Source organism: Serinus canaria, chromosome 28, assembly GCF_022539315.1.
Source record: "Serinus canaria isolate serCan28SL12 chromosome 28, serCan2020, whole genome shotgun sequence".
Classification (NCBI taxonomy): domain Eukaryota; kingdom Metazoa; phylum Chordata; class Aves; order Passeriformes; family Fringillidae; genus Serinus; species Serinus canaria.
This window is the reverse complement of record NC_066341.1, coordinates 4,914,922-4,938,126: the sequence shown is the minus strand read 5'-3', so window position 1 is coordinate 4,938,126 and position 23,205 is coordinate 4,914,922. Positions and strand designations below refer to the sequence as shown.

The 23,205-nt window shown below is 48.1% G+C and overlaps 1 protein-coding gene and 1 long non-coding RNA gene across 6 annotated transcripts in view; both read right to left on the bottom strand.

The window, feature by feature from the left end:
• Positions 1–23,161, bottom strand: part of MARCHF2 (membrane associated ring-CH-type finger 2) — a 34,041-nt gene extending 10,880 nt beyond the window's left edge. The window contains exons 1-3 of one of the 5 annotated variants that reach the window (XM_030231434.2): positions 23,036–23,161; positions 10,313–10,532; positions 6,560–6,755 (exon numbers count right to left, since the gene is read on the bottom strand). In XM_030231434.2, the coding sequence (XP_030087294.1) occupies positions 6,560–6,755; positions 10,313–10,488 (372 nt within the window). In that variant the 5' untranslated portion in view covers positions 10,489–10,532; positions 23,036–23,161. The other 4 variants (XM_030231433.2, XM_030231436.2, XM_050985951.1 and 1 more) reach the window with 4 other exon arrangements.
• LOC127060906 (uncharacterized) lies at positions 2,145–4,210 on the bottom strand. The gene is made up of 2 exons (XR_007780256.1): positions 2,804–4,210; positions 2,145–2,666 (listed from the first exon to the last, which is right to left on the bottom strand). It is a non-coding gene; the product is annotated as an uncharacterized LOC127060906 (long non-coding RNA).
• Positions 23,162–23,205: the final 44 nt, after the last annotated feature.

Here is a 23,205-nt window from a genome sequence, read left to right as displayed (position 1 = left end):
GTCAGGCTCCTGTACAGCACAGCACTCTTGGAAGGAGGAGCTGTTTTGAGGAGGCAAAGGAGCACACCAGAATCACTAAAGCATCTCATTTATAAATAAAGTTGTTAAAACACACTGCTGGAAAACACCAGCAGAATTGAAACATGGAAGCAGAAATGTCTTGGGACTCTGTGATGAGATTTGCTTGCAAGGACAGAAATAGGGAAACAAAAGGTGTGGCTGGACTGCTCCAACAGTGACTGGCTCACCAGAGAAATCTTTTTTGGAATTAGTGAGATGTCTTAAATGAGTTCTGCCTTAGCAAAGGAATTAAATGCTTGCAGAAGCATTATTATCAAGTCCTGCATTATACTTGTTAGCTTGCACCACGAGGGTATGTTGACTTTCAACCTCCCAGTAATTTTAGCAATGCCAGAGTCTTTGGTTTCTGCACCAGCAGTTTGTGTCCTTTCAGAGCAGAGACCTGAAACTCCTGGCTCCTCTCCCTGGTATTTACATTATCTGTGAACAAAAGCACACCTTTCCTGTGGAGTATGGAGTGATCTTTGCTGGGACCCAGCAGCTGTTGCTCTGACACCTGCCTGACCTGCAAGCCCAGGACATTTCTGCAGAGACCTGGGCGAGCAGCACAGACCTGACCCGACTCCTCCCCATGCCAGGACTGGCTTCAGAAACCACAGCTGGCTCACAGCAGGGGCAGACAGCCCCCAACAGGAGTCTCTGGGCTGCTGAGAGACAAAATTAACAATAACTTGAAGCTTTAACACTTTACAAGCAGTTAATGAACTGAAGAGAGAAATGAGAGGGTGAGTGCCTCAACAAAACACACAAAACAAGGCAGCCATGGAGAGAAAATACTTTTGCTGGTAACCTGGGAAAGTAAGAATGGGCAAGAGTGGGCTCAGGTACACCAGTACAGACCAACCCGCACAGCCACGTCCCTCTGTGGGCAGTGGGCTGCATCCAGGGAGAAGGCCATGAGCTGTGCAGAAGGGCTTGTGGCTGTAGAAACACAGCCACACTGTAATGCTTTCTGGAAATACACAACGCATCCAATACAGTCCCAAACACCTCCATCCACACAGCTCTGCCTGAAATCCCAAAGGACAAAGTATCTCCAGCAGGAAGACCACTTTGTAGAGTAAATAGGTTTGTGATGGATTTTGCCCCAGACCAAAGAGAAGAGTTTATGTGGAAGGGAAAACATTAAGGACAGAGGCAGGGGAGGCAATATTTTGACTCATACACAAGTTGCCTGGTTTTCCTACAGCCAGGAAGAGGCAGACTCCTCCAGACAAGTTGACACATCCTAACTTAGCCTTCTAAGGAGGCAGGAATTAACTGATCACAAGAGGTATTTCCTTCTCCATACACTATATAGGACTTTAAAGAAAAGATCTGGCTGAGGCACAATTAAGGCATGAAGTGTTAGGACAAATAAACTCAATCATGCCTAGAGAATTGTACGACCACCCGTGGCCTGGGAGAAAGAGCTGTCTAGGCTGCAGCAATCCTTCAGGTCCAAAGGCCTGTGCTCCTCCTTCTCTCATGCTCTGGACAGCAAAGGTACAGATACTCCCTGAAGAAGAATCCTGGGCAGTAACTGGGCATTTCCTAGGCATGATATTATGAGAAAAAAGAGGAAAGTACTTCCTCCAGGAAAACTGTGTCTGCTGCAACTTACACATCAAACACTTCATCTAAGTATCAAATGATGAAATCTTCCAGGGAACACAGAAAGTATTTTGACTTTTTTGACTATGCCAGCCATGTTGGCTACAGTGTCCTGGAGTCAGATCACTTTCCTGTAAACATATGGCGGTCCATTAAATTAACAATCATACAGGAAAACCATCCCTCTCTGAGGCTTGGCCATTTTGTTCTCTGCTGGGGACATGCTCCTCACTTAAGAACCCTGGTCCACAACTGTCTTGTGCTGGAGACCACTTCAGAGCTGAGCAGAAGCCTTTCTGTCCTCTCACAGCACAGGCAACAGCGTCCTGCACCTCTGGCTACAAAACTCTCCCCTCAGGGCTGCAGGTCAATTCTCCATCTCCATCTCCACCTGCAGGTTCAAAACACGCCCCCCAAAACATGCCCCCACTCAGCCCAGTGGTCTCACAGCCAGACAGTTTCCAAGAGCCTTTCTTTTTTTTTTTTAACTTTCAAGTAGCTTCTTAGTTAAAAAATAGCTAAACTAGGCTGAACTGCAGGAGATATTTCCCCCACACCCATGGGCCAGCCTGTGGTTCCCAGAGCTGGCTCTGGGCTCAGATGAGTTCCCCACTCTGGGCTCAGAGATCAGGCACACTGGCAGTCAACACTGTTATTGTTTTTACATTGAACAGACCACCTTCATAAATCAATGTCTGCTTAAAGAAAACAAAAACATAATTCTATTAACAAATTATCTTTAATCCATACTGGACAAAGTTGACACTTGTCCTCTGTAAGAGAGGGCTGCAAAATTCAGTTACTGTTTGTGAAGTGCTTGGATGTCACAGCAATAAGTACCCCAGAGAAACTTGTGAGAAAATGAATAGTTTGGTCTTGGTGAGCAGGGACACAGCAGGATTAACACAGCAGGATGAGTACAGTTAGCTATTGAGCATCTTCCATCCATGCACTCCTTCTGGAAGACACAGCCTGTGACCATGAAGACCACACTGTAACACAGAGAGACAAGAGGCCTGAAGTAAAAACTAAGGCAATTCTGGTCATGGCATTTCCTGACTTCTAAGAAATCAGGAAGTTTACACAGAAGCATTTCAACTTGGCCATGTAGCTTCCCCCCAGTACTCACCAAAATGACTCCTGCAGCCCAAAATCAGCCTCAGGCCCTCTCCTTCTGAAGGATCTCAAAACCAGTTGCCAAAGTCTGCTAATGAAGCTGATGGTCCCTTCCCAGAGATGAGCTGACCAGTGACTGCTGCAGCCACTATGACCAGCTCTAAGTTTCCCCAGGCTGGAAAGGCAGGACATGGCAGAACCAACAGCAAGAGCTGCTTTCTCCTCAGAGGCCCAGCAGCAGCAGGTGCCATGTTACCAAATTCCCTTGTGGCCAGGTGACAGCAAAAGAGAGCTAGAATGCTTGAATAGCCTTTCACACATGGGGCAGATCCTTCTGCCATGCAGCATGCCCCTGCATCATTCCTAGTTCTAGTCTCCATCCATTTATCCTCTGCTCTTAATTTCTATTTTGATTTCACAACTTTACTTGGTGAGCAGTGGAATTTTTATCAGGGCTCCTAAACAGCACACTCACCACAAACATCACTTCCCCCAAAGTTTCAAAACACTCCCCACCCCTCCCCACAAACAACCAAGAGGCAGAGAACTTCCCAGATAAAGTGGCTGGGGGAACTGTGACATTTTTAAATGACTAAGCAGCCTCTTTCCCCAGCCCTCTACTCAGAAACATATGAACAACTTGGAGATGACACTTCCCAAAAGTATTTGGTTTGCTATGGGGATGAGATTGCACCAGACTGCAGGCAGAGCATTAATGGGAAGTGCCAGCCAGCTGGCCAAGGGGTTATCAGCTCCTTCCAAAGGGCTCAGGACTAAGGGCAGAGCCTCTGCTACCAGCAGGAACTTCCCAAACTGGTCACACTTGGTCAGTTGACCTCTAAGTCCCAGCAAACCTCATGGGATGAAGCACACTCACTGTCATTGCCTCTGCCCAGCAGATTGCAGTGGTGCAGGAGCTCAGAGTGGCTGTGATAGCTCCCAACGAAAATGAGAAACTGAACTCCAGGTCACTTCCCCCAGGCTCCAGGCAAGGATTAGAGGGTTTATAGCATGGTGGAAGTAATACAACAGAACCAGGTGGTTTTCCAGCCAGGTGAGCCTTTTTGCTCTAGCAGGAGCCATCCAGCCATGGTGTGCCAGGCACAGAGCACATGTGCTGATGAGTAACGGGGCTGTGCAGGGGCCCAGCACATCTCAGTGCTGCAGCCACAGCACACTGCTGGTAACCCACCCTCTGCACTCCATCGCCTGGGGGGTGTGCTGCCAGCCCTGGAAGAGGGGCAAGAGGAACCTGCTACCATTGGCTGTGTCAAACCAGGCTATATGCTGCTTTCCAAGACTGGGAAAACCTTTCTGCCCTTGAGCTGCTGGCAAGGGAACTGCTCAGGACTGTACCATGTTTGATCCCCACTGCAGAGCAGAGCCTCTCTCACCAGCTACCTGGTGACTTTTCATCACGTGCTTACCAGCCTCCAGACTCAAAAGGCACTTCAGGCAAGCTGCTCCCCAGCAGACACCACAACAGGGTACATCATCTCCTTCACTGTGCTCACAGACAGTCCAAGTATACCAGAAGGAGTAAACCACTGGAATCCCAAAGCCTTTGACAGCTGGCAGTAATGGCTCAAGAAGTCCATTCCTCTCTGAAAACACAGTGGCAGTTCTGTGTTTGAGTTCATTAAATGCTGTACCCATCACCTCTCAGCACTCACAGTTTGTTTCTTGATCACCACATCCTTATAGGCTCTAGTCCAGAGGGGCTTTTCACAAATTTCAACAGGAACTAAAATTGATTGTCCTGAAATGCTCATTCACCCACATTGAAGTACAGACAAGACTTTTCTGTCCCATTCTCCCTTCAAGCTCCTCATGCCGGATGGAAGCACAGAGTTGATGTCATAGGAAAAGACTCCTCCAATACACACTGGCCTTTAGCTTTTATTTGAGTATGCAGTTTTCTAAGCCTGTGCTTGTTATGAGGTGCCACAGCATAGTGAAAGATGGCTGAATGCACTCCCAACGTGTTTGTTTCTGGCTAGGAATATTTTACCAGCTCTTGAGCCAAAACATCTGAGACCTGCACTCACAAGCTGGCCTGCATAAGCCCTAGCAAGATCGCTGCCCCTGGGTTTGCCTGCAGTGTGTTCTCAAAGCCAAGGTACAGCCCTTCCTAAATATTTTAAAACAGTGTTTTGCAATCTGTGAAACAACCATTTGACAGATACTGGCCAAGCACTAATTTATATGTCTGAGAAGCTAGGAGAGAAGCAGTTAAGACCCCAACAGCAGTATCTACTAAGGTAATGCTCATACAATGTGCAAAACCATGTGCAAGATACATGGCTTGGGTTAGCACTGTAGGCTAAAGCCTCCTCCTGTCCGGGGCTGTAAAGTCCGTAACAGTCAGTTGTAAGTTAAACAGTCATTAAAACTTAGAATCTACTTTGCAAACTGAAGCTTGAATGCTTCCCCAACTGGTGGACTCTTTTCCACTCCAAGGTTCACCAGGAGGAGATGGGAGTATGAGAAATAGAGCTGGGGACTCTAAAAAGGAGGAGGGACCAAATATTGTTTCCAGAGGGAGGTGGGAAGAGAAAAGAAGCAACCACCGGAATTAGTGGGAATGGAAACAGAAATGTGGAAAGCAACTTAGAATTCCAGTTGTGACTCAGTTTTGACCTAACTGATGGGGCAAGGGGCAGGAGAGAGTGGACAAGAGCAGTCACCACTACAAATCCAAAATAACCCTGCCTCCACACACGCTCTGGTGCCAGGTAGCGACAAATCCTCGACAGCTGGCAGGTAACAGGAGTCTGTTGCTAAGAACCAGCTCCCAGAGCTCCCACTGCTGATGGCTGCAGGAACCTGGGACTCCCAAAATCGTTACATGTAAATGCCCAGCTGCAGAGTGACACTTCTCTGCAGCTGCAGTTGAAGGAACCCCTGAGACAAGCCAGCAGCACACTGACACAGTGTGCTGTGTCACTCAACTGCAGACATATTAAACCATCTTCTAAAACAAATCCTTAAGGCTTTTGTATTGTCCCTCATCGGTTTACTTATTCCTCTTTTGGGGATGTACACTTGAACCCTGAAGTCAGACAATGGCCTGGTCCATGCTGCCTTTGTTCCCAAAACAAAAAAACCCAACCCACCAGCCAGAGCCCGTGTTGTATGTTCCAGCTCTGGGAGGCTGATGGACTGATCCCCTGTGGTGAATACAGAGAGGAACATGAGGAGCTGAGCCCTGTCCTGTTTTCTCCGTCAACTGAGAGGAGCACAGAGCAGCAGGAAGGAGCAAAGCCTGAAGGAGCACACATCAATATTAGTCATGGGAAGACAGGTCTTTTACAAACAGTATCAGCAATCACCACATCTCACTTCTCAGAAAAGAACATGACAAGGAAGGCACATGCAAGAGAGCTGCACTAATCTAACACTGATATAAGATTAAAACCAGGAGCAAAAAAAAGAATACTTAGGAGAACTTCATAGTTCAGTTAGTCATGTTGTGACACCTGTAATTTGATGCTCAGGCATTAAAGCACAGCCAAAAAAGCACAATGCTTGCCCCTGGCAGGTGGCAGGTGGGCAGGTCACAGGTAGGAGCTGCCCCAAACTACTGCGTGTTTGCAACTACATCACTTGGTCTGACTAGGGACTTCATCTGTCCAAATAAACTCTTCTTTGTGAGTACAAAGGTACTGCAAGGAGGAGGAGACACCAAGAACTATAAGAACAGTAGGGCAATCAGTCATTTTCTCTCAAATGATATGGCAATAAAAATGAAGCAGGAAGAAAATGGTACCTCTGTCAAGGGTCTTGGTCTTCTTTCTACAACAAATTCTGTGTGGCAGAGCTCACAGTAACTTGTGTTGGAGGAGGATAACCATTTTTCCAGGCAGCTCTTGTGCACGGTGCCCAGTGTTCCTGTGCAGTCACATGGAGAAAGCAGTCCCTCCCCATTTCCACCTTCATGACAGATTCGACAGATGGGACCATCACTAAAGAGGCAGAATGAGAGACAAACAGAATGAAATCACAGTCAGAGCAGGCAGAACAACACTGCCATAGGGTCTGGTCCCACCAAGCCCCAGAAGGGCACACGAACAGCAGGCAGTGTGTGGCACAGCATGCCAGGAGCCTGCTGCAGCAAGAGACCAGTCTCAGGGGATGATGGAGGTGCTCAGGACATTTCAGATCATTTAAAATCTGGAAGACCCATAACAACAAGAGAAGACAGCACATCAGCCTGGCCAGCTCAGCTGGCCCCAGAAGTGACTGCAGCCCACGTCCCACAGTCTTCAGCTCTGCCCACAGTGGGCAGGGGCTGATACCAGACCTAACACCAAGCCTGAAGCACTCATGCAAATCCAGACACCCAAAGCAAAGTCAAATGACCCACAGCAGTCACAGCACGTCCCAGCCACCGGCAGCTGCTCAAGAGGCTGGCAATCAGGTCACATTTACCAGATCACCTACCCACTCTCAGCCCACCTGGGCCCTGCAGCCTGGGCTGAGCAGGAACTGCAAAAGGAACAGCAATATTTCAAGAGACAGCTGAACTGACCCTGGAAGCTCACCTTGCCAAGATACAACATATTTCACAGCAGGCATGCACCCAGAGCAAGGTCTCCAGCATACAAAACCTCTGCCCATCACTGCACAGTAACTCTCCAGCACCCTGTGGGCACACCCTCCCCAGACAACAACTGCTCTGTAGCGCTCGGCCCCTCAGTGGCTGCAGAAGTGCTTTGGTGCTTCAGGAACAACACTTCCTTGGCCACGAGTTTCAGCTACAGAATCACACAGAACCTCACAGAACCAGAGATACCTACCAAAGCAGCTAACAAATATTTTCAGAGACACTTGCAACCTTCCCTGCAGGAGGCCTGAGCTGCTCATCACACTGAAACCATCCATCTGTTCCCAAGATATTCCTCACACCTTCAGCTGGCACCACTGACTGAACAATTAGTGCTACACCTTTCACTAGACCAACTTGCTCAAGGCCCCTGGCCTGGAACACTTACCTGGCCAACCTGGCCTGGAACACTTACAGAGATGGGGCATTCCAGCTGGCATCCCAATGCACAGGTTTCTTAGCAGCCCTGTGGCACATATGCCAGCCCCATGATGAGGATGTTCTGGGTTACCTGGGAAGCCCCAGATGGCTCTAGACACCAAAGTTCGCTATTCTCAGCAGTTCAATTAATTTCTTCGACATTCAACCATCATTGAGATAATTTAGGAGCAAAATGCTGGACAGCAGAGGCCCAGGGCAGGACTGCCTTCCCTGGACCATGGAAACCAGGCCCTCACTAGTATCTCATTTCCCACCTTCCAAGAAGCCATTTCTTTCACACAGTTTTCCTCCTACATCCACAGCTGCCCAGATTTGGGGGTGTGAGAGGGGTTGAAAAAGGAACATCTTTGTTTCAAAGACCCTATTGTAGGTCCTCTTGAAATCCAGGTGAGCAGTATCAGATATCCCCTTTTTCTAGATACTGCTGACAGAACAAAAAAAGCCACGCTGAACCCATATGATAGTTCACACTCAACTGCTATTCTGACTTCAAAGAACCCCACCTGACTACAGAAGTTTGTGGGATTTCAACACAACAGCCAAGGCAATCTTCAAAACCAGCAGCACCACCTCCATTAGTTTGCATAGAAAGCAACAGTGAGGCATGGAAGCACAGTTCAAGGAAAAGGAGCACACTGGGAAAAAAGGTTGGTGGGACATAAGGGAAAGAGAAGAGCCAGCAAGGAAGTGCATATCAGCTCACTAAAGAAGAAGCAAGATTCCTCAGGAGATCTCTACCACAGGAGATCTCTACCACTTTCAATTCAGTATTTAGCTGGTTTCATCCCAGTCGGGCTTTTATTCATATTTAGGGCTGCAAAGCAAATTACACCCAATGTACACCATCCCCTTCTCTCTGCCAAACATCACTGGTGAACCACTGACCCATGTTCTCTCCTCCTTTTTATATGCCTTTTACTGAGGGGACTTCTTCAGCCAAGACAATCCCTGCAAAAGGTGCAACAGGAGTCTGGGAAGGTGGTGGAAACTTCATCCTCCAAGATCCTGGAAACTACATCAGACAAGACTCTGAGCAGGCTTTCTCTAAAAGAAAGCTGGACCAGACATCCTATGGAACTCCCTTTCAATTAGAATTATTTGATGATTGTGTAACATTTACTGCCATAAAATGCTGTACCAGAACACCATGCACGCAGAGCCCCAGTGACACAAACAGACAATCCACTACAGCCTCCAGTGCTCTCATGCATCTGTCATTTCCTAAGAAAAGCATCTGTAAGATATTTCACCCTTCTCTTCCTGCTTGCGAAGTTTCATCTTTCCAGAACCTTACTATAACCTTGGCTATCAACAAACAACCCAAAATGAAAAAATTTGCTGACAGTGTGTGAAAAGAATTCTTATCAGACTACATTTTCCTTCCTTCCTTTCCCCTGCCGGGTGGGGGCCTGCTCACACTGCCACATGATGCACACTCAGACACACTTTTCCAGCAGGCTGAAGACACCATCTTGGTAAGTCAACATTCCATTGCAGTCACGCGGCTCTTGGCTTTGCTGTGCTGAGTGCTGCTGACAAGGAAGACACAAACCCACCACCACAAGAAACAAACTGGTGTCCATGCAGAAACACAAGGAATCATTATGGGTTGACCATTAATGATTCATTAAATATTAAACCCTAAAAACATTAGGGTTTTTTAACCTGTTTCCAGGCAGTTTTCCCACACAGTTATTACACCCCCACAAGTTCTAAACGGTTAAACAACTTCTCACCCTATCTACTGCCAGACAGGGAGCCCAGTTACTTTCACATTTTTATTGACCTGCTCCAGGTTTGCTGGATGCAGCAATTATGTTTGCCTCTATTCTCATCCAGCTTCCCTGCATCCCTCCCCCATGTCTGCAGTCACTGCTTCTTTAACACATAAATGTTTGACCAAACTCATTGAAACAAGTAACAGCTGTTCAGACAGGATTTCTGAACACAAAATGTGACAGCTCTCAGTAGATGGGCTGAACAATGCTTCCAAATGTCCTCTACTCTGGAAGCTGCTCAAAATAAATGACAAGAAGTCACATTAGGAGGAGTCTGAGCTAGTGAATCTGCCATGTGCCCCCTCTAGCAATAGTTGGATGCTGCAGTTCCTGCAAAACAAACACCCTCCCCTCCCTGCAGCTGAAGATCAACACCACGCCTTTACTACATGGACGTTCCTGGAACGAGAGCTGTGCTCCCTTCCAGCCCTTCAGACGTTTCCATGAACAGCCCAGTGCCCGGCACGCACGGCCCCACCTTCACCCCGCGAGGCCGAGGCTGTGCCCGTGCCCCGAGGGCTGCAGGAGCCGGGGCAGGGCTCTGGGAGCAGCCGGCCCGCGAGCACTCAGGCTCGCTATTAGCGCCCCGGCAAACTCTTTCACAAAACAAGACTTTGTTGTCTCCCTGTACCCGAGCCAGCGAGCCAGGGCAAGGGCCCAGCTGCAGCTGCGAGCCCCGTCCCTGCAGCAGCCTCACCTCTGGGCGCCCAGCGCCTTGATGACCGTGGAGAGGAGCCGCCCGTCCTTGGCCGTGACCTGTGTGATGTACTGCGGGCGGCCCATGTCCGACTCCTCCACCGACTTGGAGAGGGCAGCACTTCCCGGACAGTCGCAGAGGGAGCCGGGGAGGTGGCAGCAGTCACCTGTCGTCATGGCAGCTCTGGGCCCCTCTGTCCCGGGCCCAGCAGCTGGGACACCTGCAGGAACAGCACCATAGTCAGAACCCAGAACCCTGGAATCCCCAACCCGTCACGATCCTCCAGCCCCACTCACGCTAGGAGCACCCCAGGGCCCCAACAAACATGCATTTTGTGAGTCTTCTGTCCCCTTTAATAGGCTTTGTGAGGCTGCCTCACCATAAAATTAAGGCTCCAAGAGTTCTACTTACATAACTTACCATCAGAATTGCAAATCTGCCTTTCCCATAGAGAATTCCTGGTAACCACCCTTTAACCTGATGAAGCCTTTCAAACTCAGTGAGCTGATACAGAGATGGGGAAGGCAACTAGAAGCCCCACGGGCCTGTGCTGTTCTGGCTAGAGCCATCCTGAAAACTTACATTCATACTCTCCATAAATACAGCAAAGTTTCACCTGAACAGGGCATCTAAACCAGTTTATGTGGCTGGGTTTAGGACGCCCTTCTCAGCTGCCTTCAGAAGCCTGCTGAGCACTTGAAAGACTGTCCAAGCCCATAAGACTCTCCCATCCCATCTTTGATGTTTTTTCTCTTTATTTCATTAAAGAAATACACATGCTCCCATTTCTATATCCGCTGTGGTACATCCCAACAGTGAATGTGTGGACATGGACATCCCAAAACCACCAAAAATCCTCCTTGGGAAAGGCAGCAGGCCTGCCTGACTCCTTTCCCTTTCAACTGTTCAGACCAATCACAACTTTTACAAGAGCCACTTGCAAACAGCAAAGCACACCAGCACATTTTCAACATTCACCCAGCAAAGAGAAGACACAGAACAAACAGGAAATGCAAGAAATGGAGAGAAGGTGCAGAGAAAAGCCCAACAGGGCAAATCAGGAGCTGGCTCTGATGAGCCATATGTGGAAAGGAGAGTTCTCTGCCTTTGAGGTAAGGCAACAGCTCACCCAAGCTGCCAGAAACAGCCATGTTCCTCCCTGGCAGGGGCTATCTCATCCCCAAAATCAGGTATGCTCTGCAGATTTAGAAAAATCCTGGTTAAAGGCCAATTGCCTTTAACCTGGTCCCTGAGAGGCAGCTGTGCAGAAATAAAGAGCTGAGGTTACAGTGAGTCACACTGAATACAATCCAACAACATTGTACTGCTGGTAAAACCAAAATCCCTGTGTCTGTAAACAGGAATGCCTTATGTAAGGCACGCACAGTAATCCCTGTGCACCAGCACTGCTGGGATCAGAGCTGAAATGCTGCCTCATCCTGGTGGCTGGATTTCAAGATGAAATAAATGCATAAAAGAAGTTAAAATGAAAGCAATAAAAAGAAAAAAGGGGAGGAATAAAAGGAAATAAAACAACCACAACCCCAAATAAGATATATGAAAACAATTAGGTTTGTTACATTTTGGGGGAGTAAGGGGAATCAGCAATCTTTTCCTCCCGGAGGTAGGAGCAGGCAAAACAAACCTTCACCATCCCATCCAAGGAAAGGTTTTTGTTTTGAGATCTCTGAGCACAACAGGAGTCAAACATTCTCATGAAACAGCAGTTCTGTCAGGTTCAACTAAGCCAAAATCTAACAAAAAAAACCTAAAGAAAATAAGGGCTTGTTCCTGGTTGGAGGCTTGGCCACACTACAGAGGAAAAAAGCCAAAAAGCCGGTACAAGAACAGGATCCTTGAAGCCCTGAAAACACTGATTTGGGTAAGCACAAGTGCTTTTTCATGTCTTGGAAATTAAGCAACTCACACAACCAAGGGCTTCATGTACGTGCATTCAAGAGGGATTGAGCCCTTCACTGGTGCCTCAGAACAAGATGCCAACTTTGGTAGCATTCCCTCACTTTACAGAACAGTTTCTAATTTCTCATAGAAAACTTTCTAATCTCTTTTTCAAAGCTGCTCTTGATAACTATCTATAATCCTTCCTTTGCATCTGAGCAGGAATAAGCTTGGGCTTGTGGGCAGGTCAATCCTCTTCAACATGAACTTGAATCTTTTCATCAACTTAAATATTAACTTGATAGACTCAGCCTCTCCACCTGTGCAAAGAACATACAGAGTTAGAGCTACTTTTCTTATTTCTCCTCCTCAAAAAAAGGCTACAAACTCTCCAACTGCAAGGAACAAAAAGTAAGATGATAAATGCTATTGGAATTACTTAAGTCAGCTGTTCTGCAAGTTAAGGAGTTCTTTAAAATTAACAACCTCTTACTGAAACAAGGAAGAGAAGATATATGCTTTTAATAAAAAGGTTAGTTCCGTTTGTTTGGCCAAAATGTTGTTTATTTTAAAGTTCAGAGGAAAAAGTCCATTCTGCATACTGGAATAAAACTGCCCTCACTGTGTCTTGGGAGTATTTATACTGAGGCTCTTTGTGCTCCACATCTGACAGACATAGGCAGCCCCATGGCCTTGCCCCAGGACCCTGTTGGGGCTGGAAGGGAATAGCCACCCTGCCGTTCTTCAGGAAATGCACAGGTTGCTGTTATGAGTTATTTGGTGTTTCCTTATCAGGGTCCAGACCAGGGTGGAACCTGAAGTCACTGCTTTAATATCTGACTCATGCTGTTCAGCAAATACGAAGGAAAAGCAGCAAGATTTTCATGGTTAGTAAAGAAGTAACAGAAATCCAAAGACAACATCTGCAGTGCACTCGGGTCCCAGTCCCATATCCAGTGGAACATGAACCATGGTGAACAGCCAAGTCAGTCCCTTTCCTGATCCCTGAAGGATCAGCTCATCAACACACAGCCTTCCTCTTACAATTGTCAACAGCTCATCCAATCCAAACCCAGTGTTCACAGAATCGTTCAGGTTAGAAACAGCCTTTGAAATCATCTAGTTCAACTGCTCCCCCAGCACTGCCAAGCCCACCATGAACTCATGTCCCCAAGCGCCACATCCACAGTTTTTAAATCCCTGCAGGGATGGTGACTCCACCACTGGCAGCCTGTGCCAGTGCCTGACCACCCATTCCATGAAGGAATTTTTTTAGCTTAAATCTCTCCAGTACAATTTGAAGTTGTTTCCTCTCTTCCTGTCACTCGTTTCCTGACTGACCCCCACCTGGCTGAACTCTCCTTTCAGGGAGCTGTATGTGAGCAAGAAGATCCCCCCTGAACTTTCTTTTCTGAACAGCCAGTTCCCTCAGTCGCTCATCATGAGATTTGTGTTCCAGCCCCTTCCCCAGCTCTGTTTACAGCAGAAACATCAAAATCTCAGTGTGAAAAACAAGACCCAAACAGCTGGCTTGAACCACACACTGTTTTTTTCTAAGCACCTGTGTTTTCTGAGCCCGTTCCTTGGGGATACATTTCTTGCACACATTTTTTTAAAAAGTCTCAGAGACACTAGGTTTACTATCAACATCCCCTCTGCTGCCATAGTTAGACATTAGCAAATAAATGGGAAGGCTCTTCTCAAGAACAATTTGCATCCTCAGCTTCTGAGCAGATCCAGAACATAAAGGGCTAAGTTTGTAGATAATTACTCAAACTGAAAAAAACCCAAACTCTGTCTGTGGAAAGCTGTCTCAGAAGAGCGGATTCTGCACTAGAATTCCAAAACTCTTAACAAGTGCGGCAAAATGAGCCAGTTCCTTGAAGAGCAGCTTGTGCTCTGTCACTGCCCCAAGGCAGAGACCAGGCTGCTGGTGCAGGATCCTGCTCCAAGGCTTAAGTGAAACACGCTTGCAAGATACTCTCCCTTGTCAGTCCTCATGCACTGCAATAAGATATGTAATCCAGTCTGTATCATCCAAAGGACAATGAGGTGGGCAAAACCCCCTCAAAAGACTGCAGAGATTAGGTTGCTCCAGTGCTCTCCATGCAGGAGCAAGAGTCAAGAGTCTCTCTTGCAGGAGTCAAGGAGCTAAAAGGTCCCCCAGCTCTGTTCTTCATATCTGGACTTCAAAGATGGACAAAACAGTTATTTCTCCCAAACAGGGAAACCACAGCACACCAGATGAACATCTGGATCAAAGCCACAAAGGGAAAAGCACAGTCAAGATAAGAATGACAACAGGAAGGCTTCAACCAAATTATGGCAGTAATGGGGACTGTCAGGTGCAGGTTGTGGCCTGCCCACTAATGAATAGCCCAACCAGTCTAAAGCCTTGGAACAATCCTGTGGCTTTGACAGGATCCAGTGCAAACTGGAACCAGAGCCAGCTGCCCCTGCTTTGGGTAGAGTGTACACACCAGCTCCTGAGCAGAATGGTTTCCCTGGGACATCTCCACCAAAGAACACCCAACATGTGAGGCTGCCAGCAGCTGGTCTGTTCCTCTCACTGAGCAATCAATTTCCCTGATTGCTGGAACTGAGACCTGGCCCCTCACCCATGGTATCACAGAGATAACCAAGTTGTGCAGCCAACATAACCCACCCATCTGTACACAAGAACTTTTTTTATTTTTAGCAGGTAACCCATTCACTGATGGCAAATCAGAGCTCTGAACCCTGCTTACATGAGCTGATGTTTAAGCCGGGGTGCAAAGCTTCCCAGCCTGCTTTCCAAAGCCCTTTCAGCCACTTTGGGCACACAGACCCTGAGTTTTCTAATCCTTATCATCCTGCAAATGTCACCAGTAAACTGAAGGTTTCCAGTTGCTAAAGGGCATTTCCTAAGATCATTGCTTTCCTTTTCACCACTAAAACTGATTTCCCAAATCCTGGGCCCTATAACCATCTGAACATCTCTCCCCATCTTGAGGGAGACTGTACAAAGAATTGCTTGCTGCACACATCTAAGCACCTGCTCTCACATAACCCATCTCATACAGCTAATGCACATCTTCCTATGGCCCAGGTTCAGTCCCAGCTGTGCAGCACATCCTCCAGCACCAGTTCTGCCTACTGAGGCACCAGCCTCACCAGTGCACCTGTAGCCTCTGTGCTCTGACTTAGTGGCAGAGTATCCCCTTCTCCAGATCTGGCCTCCACACCCTCACACCCAAGTGATCACACACCTAAGGCACTGCCACCAGAGATACACACAGATGGGATGAGTGGCCCAAAGTGCTCCCTGCTACTGTTAAAAGGTTGTATAAGTGGATTAATCTAAAGAAAAACAAAACCAAACAACAACAACCAAAACCAAACCAAAACAAAAAAATCCCAAACTATTTCCCCTCCCCCCCTTCCTCCCCTCCCAAAGAACCGGTCCCACACTGGCTTTGTTTTCAGTTTTGTTTGTTTAAACATACTTTCTGAAGGTTGAAAGCCACAGTATTATTTTGTTCTTTATTAAAAATACACTACTTTATACATCAACTGACTCCCCAAAGTTACCCGGTGGGTCTTCTATGTAACACCTTAAAAGCACCTAAAAAGCCAGCTCAGGATCTGCCCCCAACTGATCCATCAGCAACTCTTCCCATCACTCAGGGCCTGGGAAGAAATCTCATTAGTCCTGTGCTCAGAAGTCACCTGCATACAACAGCCCTAAAGTCAGGGTGCAAGGAGCCCTGTCCAGTGAAAAAACTGACACAGCATTTTATAGCATATGCCTCAATATTCAATAAAAGATCTGATACTATCTGAAGCAACAGCTTCTAAAACATCTTAAAATTTGGTAAATAACACATGGGAAAGCATTTCACTCCCTAGGAGCTTCTCTATTTCTGACCCACCTGCAACATTTGGTTGGCAGTTTCAACTAAAGGAGATGCTGTAAAAACTTCAGCCATAACTTGCTCTTCAGAGGATGCCAGTGGAGCAATGCTGTGAGTCAGAGCCAGGGGATAGCCCTGACTCCAGTCTCAAAACAAATCCCAAAAAGCAAGGGAAAAAAATTTGTAAGGCACAACATTCTGGGAGCTTAAGAACCTTCTGATAAAACTTCACACCAGGAAACTCCTCCTACACCTCTAACAGCAAAAGCTTTGGGCTGACTCCAAAGGCTCACCTGCCTCATCCCTTGGGCAGAGTTTAAAAACAAATGTTCCAAGTCTAACCCTGTAACACTCAGGAGGAGGCCAGAAGCTTAGAGGACATAGCCTTTCTGGACTCCTGTGTTTGTCACATTTGTACATGACCGCAGCTGCACTTGCCTGGGCTGCCTCTCCACTGTTTCAAACACACAGCTCAGCAGCAGTCAGTGGTAACTCAAGGCTCCAGTCACTGGCTCTTGCTGCTGGGGACAAGCAATCATAACTTCCCTATATCCAAAAACTATTTAGATATATTCTAGAAGCATTGCAGACACAGATGAAGAGATAGCCTTCCACTTCCATTTTTTCCAAGGAGACACACTGCCAGCATCTGAGTTCTATTCCCCAAGCAAAATACTGCAGCAAGCCTTGGTGATCAATAATTGCTGTTTTCCAAAGCCAACATCCATACATACCCCTCCTCTTCAAAACTACAGTATATTGGATCAACATCTGCAGTAGTTTCACTTCATCTCCATGTCTTGAAGCAATGGAAAACTATTGGCTGGCAAAGATGAAGCTCCTGAGGCACAGCTCCTGTGGATCTTGGCAGGGCTCCCAGCAGGTGAGAACCCCAACTTTTAAACACGGCCAAAGGCATGGATCTCATGTGGACACAGCAGAACTGTGACACAGCAGAGCTGCCTTCATTTCAGGGTACCCTGTCATGTTGTTCACCCACTGTTTTTCAAACAAGTTTTCCTCATTGCCTAATAAAATTACTCAATATTCAAAAAGAAGCAAAAGGTTCAAGCTTAGATGTTGAGAAAAAAAATCAGTATAAAAAGAAGAAGCCTAAAGGACGATTTTTTTCTTGCTGTGCTTGGAAACAATTAGGTGGTATGCTACAGCTGGAATGCCAAAATGAACAAAGTATTTTCAGCTCTTTTGAGACTTGCTATCTGACACAAGGCTGTATGAAAGGAAAGTTAACTGCACTTTAATTACCAACATCTGGAAAAACTAATTGCAACATTAGAAGAAAATTCTTTGCAGAGGGTATCTCCAATCAAAATTCAGTCATTTTAATAACAAGTTTCATAAGGGAACAACCAAAAACCAGCTGGGGCATGAGGAACACCTGTGACTCCTCTGAGGATTCAAAAAACATCAGCTTTTAAAGATCAACAGCAGCACAACTCACTACATAATGCAACTGCAGAGACTCTGCACCCACCTCCCTCTGCATTTAATCACTCTTTCCAGGGAAAGAAAGATGCATTAGAAAGACTGGAAACTGAAACCATGAACCAGGGTGGAAAAAATATATTCTCATGCCTACAAAACAATTCTTGCAGAATGCTGTCCATCACTGGGGACAACAGCCAGCCCACCAGACACAAGCACAGCCCAGCCCTGCTGAAGGGACCTTAGCTGTGTGGCCTCTCACATCTCTCTGCACCCACATGCTTTACAAAACACCAGAAGCAGACACTTCTGCTTCCCAGCTCTACTGCTTCAGCAAGCTCCTCTTTAAACAGAGGCAGCCTCTGCAGCACGGTCAAAGCTCAAGTGCTCCCAAGTCCTGCACAGTCACTTGCCAGGCAGTTGCAGTTTGTTCAGAACAAATGGATTTTCCAGCTGTGTGTAATACCTCAGGAAACCAAATTTTAGTGTAGCAGTAACACATGCACCAGATCAAGAGTGCAGTGCCCACACACCACAGAACTGGTCAGTCCCTCAAAGGGCAGGACTCAGGAGGATGCAACACTTTCTTTCAGGATTGGGAAGCCCAGGTCCAAAAGAACTTGCATTCTCCCCAGTGTTTTCCTTTTTGGTTTATAAAGCATCATTTACACTGCTGTACAAATAACAGCACTCTGCTTGGAGATGAAGTAAGCTGGAACAAACCACCAGCAAAGCCTGCCGCAGCCCTGCCTGCCCCAATGCTCAGAGCAGCATGGCCGGTGCGCAACCACTGCACGAAGTTAGGCAGCACACTCAGCTCCCAGGAGACATTTGATCTGGAATTTAACTTCACTATTTATATTTTTCAACCTAGACATATCACAAATGTCTTCAGAACGTTCAGCTTCCAAAGAGCTTTCCAGCAAAGGCACCGCCACAGGCAGCCTGTGACTCACCACTCCGCTCTGGAGAGCTCCAGAGCAGACACCTACTGAGAGCATCGCCATGGTCAGCCAGAGAGGAGTCACAGATTCCAGGCAATGGCACCAGTGCCTCCCTTCTGCCCACTCCTTAGTGCTACAGATTCCCTCCTCAATCCTCAAGTGAAACTTCGTAATTGGTATCTGTGCTGCAAAACTCTCTCAGTTCAGTTTGTAATATTTTGCTTAGGCTGCATTTCTAGTTCTTCTGGACACAGGCCTTGTCTGATTTGTCTGCAGGGAAGTACAAGGAAAACTGGGAGGAAATAAATTAAAAACAGTCCAGAATTAAGTTTACCTTTCCCCTCCCACCACTCTCAAATCTAACCCCCAAAAGCTTTCAGCTGAAACAGAACTAAAGCTCTCAAAGCTTCAAACAAAGAAATCCCTGTTCAAGCCAAGACTACATGAGCTTGGTGCATTCTCCTGTTTGCAGAAAAGTGCTTTAGAAGATAAGTTTGATTTGTTTGTACTTTTATTTCCTGAGCCAGTGCTGCTCCCTGTCTCTTGTTTCCTCTTTTTAGGAACTGAGGAGAACGTTTCCTTCAGCTTTGATCACTAATTTTGTGACAACTGATTAAAACTGCAACAGCACTTACAGCACTTCTGTCCTTGAGGTTAACCACACACAGTCATCTCAGGTTCTATCAGGAATTGAAAAGTTTAGTTAGAATTGCTACATAAAATCTAGAATAAAACTTACAGATGCCTATCTAATTGAAATAGGGGCAAATGACAGATTCCAAACTGTAACATTGTTCTAGAGAGCCTGGGGCAGGAAAGGTATTTGCAAGGCAGATGGATAGGAAGAGCTGCAGGTCAATACAGCTCCTGCTGGGCTGCTACCTTCACTGGAGGATGCACAGGGTTCAGTCCCTGCCTCAGGAAATGCCAGCAGTCCCTGCTTTCAGGATTTTGTCATTCTGCACTTTACCTTCAGTGCTTAAGGCTCTCACAGGCTGTAACTGCACAGCAGGAGAGGCACATCCCACCCCCAGGAAAGGTACATAAGACCCTGAGACACTCAGTAGTGACTTCCCTGCTTTCACCCAGCAAGATGAGCCACCAGAAGCTCTCCCAAACCAGCTGCAGTGGGGAACCCCATCTCCCAGCTGAGCTGCATTGCTGCTGCAATGAGTTACAGCTCAGCTGGTCTACTTACAACAAAGATAGCACAGACACAGGTTCCAGGGAACAGCTGCTACAGCTGGAGCTGGAGAGAGAACAAGACCAGGGCTGGAGAGAGGTGGAGATCCTGCTGTTTACGTGCATGACATGAACTTTGCTGATAAGCCTTGAATTTGATAAGGCACACTTGATAAGCCCCAGCACAGATTAATGCGTCACTTTACCACCCGAGAAAGCTGACGTACAGACTTCATGGAGACCCACTTGCCTACCCTGGCTCAGTGCTGTGCTCATTTCCTTCACAGGAAAGAGTCCCAGGGCTTAGTTTACCTCATGGTTTGTGTGCCCAGGTGTCACTCACTGAGACAGGCCCAGAATGCTTCCAAGAGGACAAGAGTCAGTAACTGAGACCACTTCTCTATTGTGGGAAAGGCTGGAGTTAAGACCAGACAGAAGTATAAGTTAACCAGAGTAAATTAGACTGGGAGAGAGACGAGACACACCAGCTCAAACTTCAGTCTAGAAGAGAAAAAAAAACTAGTTTGGAAAGAGAAACTCTGAAATCTCCAAATATCCAAAGCTAAGTCAAAGGCAAGCAGAGAAAAAAATAAGCTCATCATGTAGTTTGTAGTTCACAATGCTGGATTCCTCCCTTCATTTTCTAAGAAAAGCTTCTGTGTTCTTAGTGTGAAAAAACAAGGATATTTTAAACCATAGTGAAACAAGTCCCCAAATGCCCTTTTTTTTTTTGCGCCTCTACCTGCAGAACTACTACGAAGTCCAATCCTGAGGACTTGCAATGGTCCCTCAGACTCAGAGAGTCTCAGAGCCCATTCCCAGGCTCAGCTTGCCATGGATGCATTTTCACTTGATTTTGGTCATGCTGTTTGAAGAAAACAGTGCTTACTTCCTCCCAGGGAAACATGGTGTGCTACACTTGCTCAATGCAGGCCCAGTATCAATCAGCTAGAAGAGGAAAGGCCCTCTGCCAGCATCCATGAAGGCACGAACTGTGTGGGAAGCTGCTCAGAGTCAGTACACTGTAGCTCTGCTCATCTGCATGGGCCTCTTGGCGTCCAGCACAGCATGACCTCACCTCGCAGCCTCTGTGCAATCCACAGCAAAAAAGAGCAAACACATCCAAAACAAGGAGCATTAGTTACGATGCTATTTTCTATTTCCACTTAGGCAGTGGTGCTGATCAGCTAACCACACACAGACACCCCCAGCTATATAGCTGGTATGGAGTGACCATGAACTACATATTAGGTTTGCACTTGGCCATTCCCTGTACCGCCTGCTCTGCTCTTGGCAGTTTAGACCTCCCTACTGATGCAGGCTGCCTGCAACGCTCCCCAGTGTGTGCTTGGGGGGAATTAGACCTTCTGTCCTTAACTGGAATTATTAAATTCACTGTCACAGAGCATGTGACAAAGGGATTTTAGAATCCCAGCTCCCTTCCCATTGAGCCTCTGTTTCTGATGGGTGACACACCATCACAGCTTCAAACATACCTGAAAAACCAGGGCACTTCCAGCCTCCAAGCACTCCCCTGCATAATCCTTTGGAGATGCAGAAAAGTGTTCAAACACTTTAGCTTTGGAAAGCCAAGACTAACGTCCAGCTGTTCAAGGGATTATCCTGTGCACATATGAGTGGCAGCCAAGCAGGGTTTTATGTCCCCACGAGCAGGACCAGCCACAGCCAATGCAGCTGGCTGACCACAGTGACATCACAGGCATTCTCAACGAGAACCTGGAGAAAGGTCAAGAAAGTGCTAGAAACTGCATCAGAAGGCAAAGACAGAGATAAATGCTTGTTGGAAAGAGAGTCGAGCAAGAGAATGAGACTGCCAAGGAAAATGAAGGGCTGGTAATAGAGAAGGTTAAGAGAGAGACAGAAACAGTCCCTTAGGGATAAGCAAATAAAGGACACAAGGTGGGATGAGAATCACATCTCCACTGACAGATCTTCATCACACACATCAGGGCAGGGACAGAACACTGAATACAAACAAACAGAATAAAAAGCCCGAGCTGCTTTGGATAACCCTGACACTTCCAGCTCACCATCATCATCCCCAACATGCAACACCTCACCTGCCTGCCTGCAAAATTTGAACTCTGCACAGCTCCCTCCAACAGGACAACAGCCTGAACTCTCCTTGGTCCAGCAGCACCATGCAGATGTATCACCCCACGCCTTGGTGGCACCATTTCTGAGGGCACTACATGCAAGCAACTGCACACTCCAGAAGCCTCCAAGACCACTGCACGGCACTTTGGTTTGTAATCCTGGTCCCCCCACCAGATCTAGACACAACAAGAGCAAGTGTTTGAGACTGCAACAGAAAGACCTCCCATGTCACAATCACCTTCCTGTACAAGAGTCACAGGCTTGTCCCTTGGATAAATCCCACAAACCAGCAGTTCTGGCTTGTCGCAATCGGCTCAAAAAACCTGAGTTTAAATTAGACAGAAAGTTAAAGATTGCCAGTTTATGAAAAGTCCATCACAAACCCTAGGCTTACACCACGGAGGAAAGCAGCTGCTGCTCCAGCACAGGACTGCAGCAACTTCTTCAGCTGTGCTGTGACACCGAGCTCAGTCTATTGGGAAATCTCTGCACACGAGGCAGCGTGTCTGCGTGCTCGGGAGGCAAAAACGCAGAACAGAACCAGAACGCTCCCAATTTGGCAGAAGAAAAAAAAAAAAGGTACGGGAGCCCAGAGGCAAAAGAAACTTTTCCTAATCACTGCTTATGCCCAGGGAAGAAGAATCTAAACAACAAATACTGCTTTTCAAACCTCGGGCACTTCTGTTCCCGGTGATGTTTGTACGAGACAGCCCCGGCGCTCCCGGGGGACAGTGGCAGCCCGGCCCAGGCCCGCCCAGCCCAGTCCAGCCCGGCCCGGCCCGGCCGGGAAGGGCCGAGGCTCAGGCGCGGGAGCCCGGCACAGCGAACACGGCGCACTCCGTACCGGCGGCAGGGTCTCGCACGGGGCCCGTGCGGGCAGCGGGGGCGGCGGCAGTCGCTCCGGGAGAGAGGCCCCTAGACCTGCAGCGCGGCTCCGGCTCCCAAGCACGAGCGGCGCCGCACACCGGGGCCACCGGGAGGGCTGTCAGGGCTCCCGGGCCCGCCCGCCTCGGCCCGGCCTGGCCGGAACGCCGCTCCCGCTGCCGCCGCCCCGCGCCGGAGCGCTGCCCGGGGCGGTGGGCGCGGCGCGGGGCGTGGGGTCGGCCCGGCCGCCCCCCCCGTCCCGTACCTGTGCTCCCAGCGCCCGCGGCCCCTCAGCGCGGCGCGCGCCGCCCCAGCGCCGGCTGCGGCGGCCGCCGGGCCCCACCCCCCAGCGCCCACCCTCCAATCCCCGCCCGTACCGCGCTAACGCAGCTCCCGAGCGTCCAATAGACTGCGGGTAACCCGCCGGCGTCGCAACGCGACCCCGCTGGCAACAGCCGACGGCCAATAGAGGCCCTGCGGGCAAGCCCCGCCCCCCATCAGCCCCGCCCTAACCCCCGAGCCCCGCCCTTCCCCTCTTGCTCCGCCC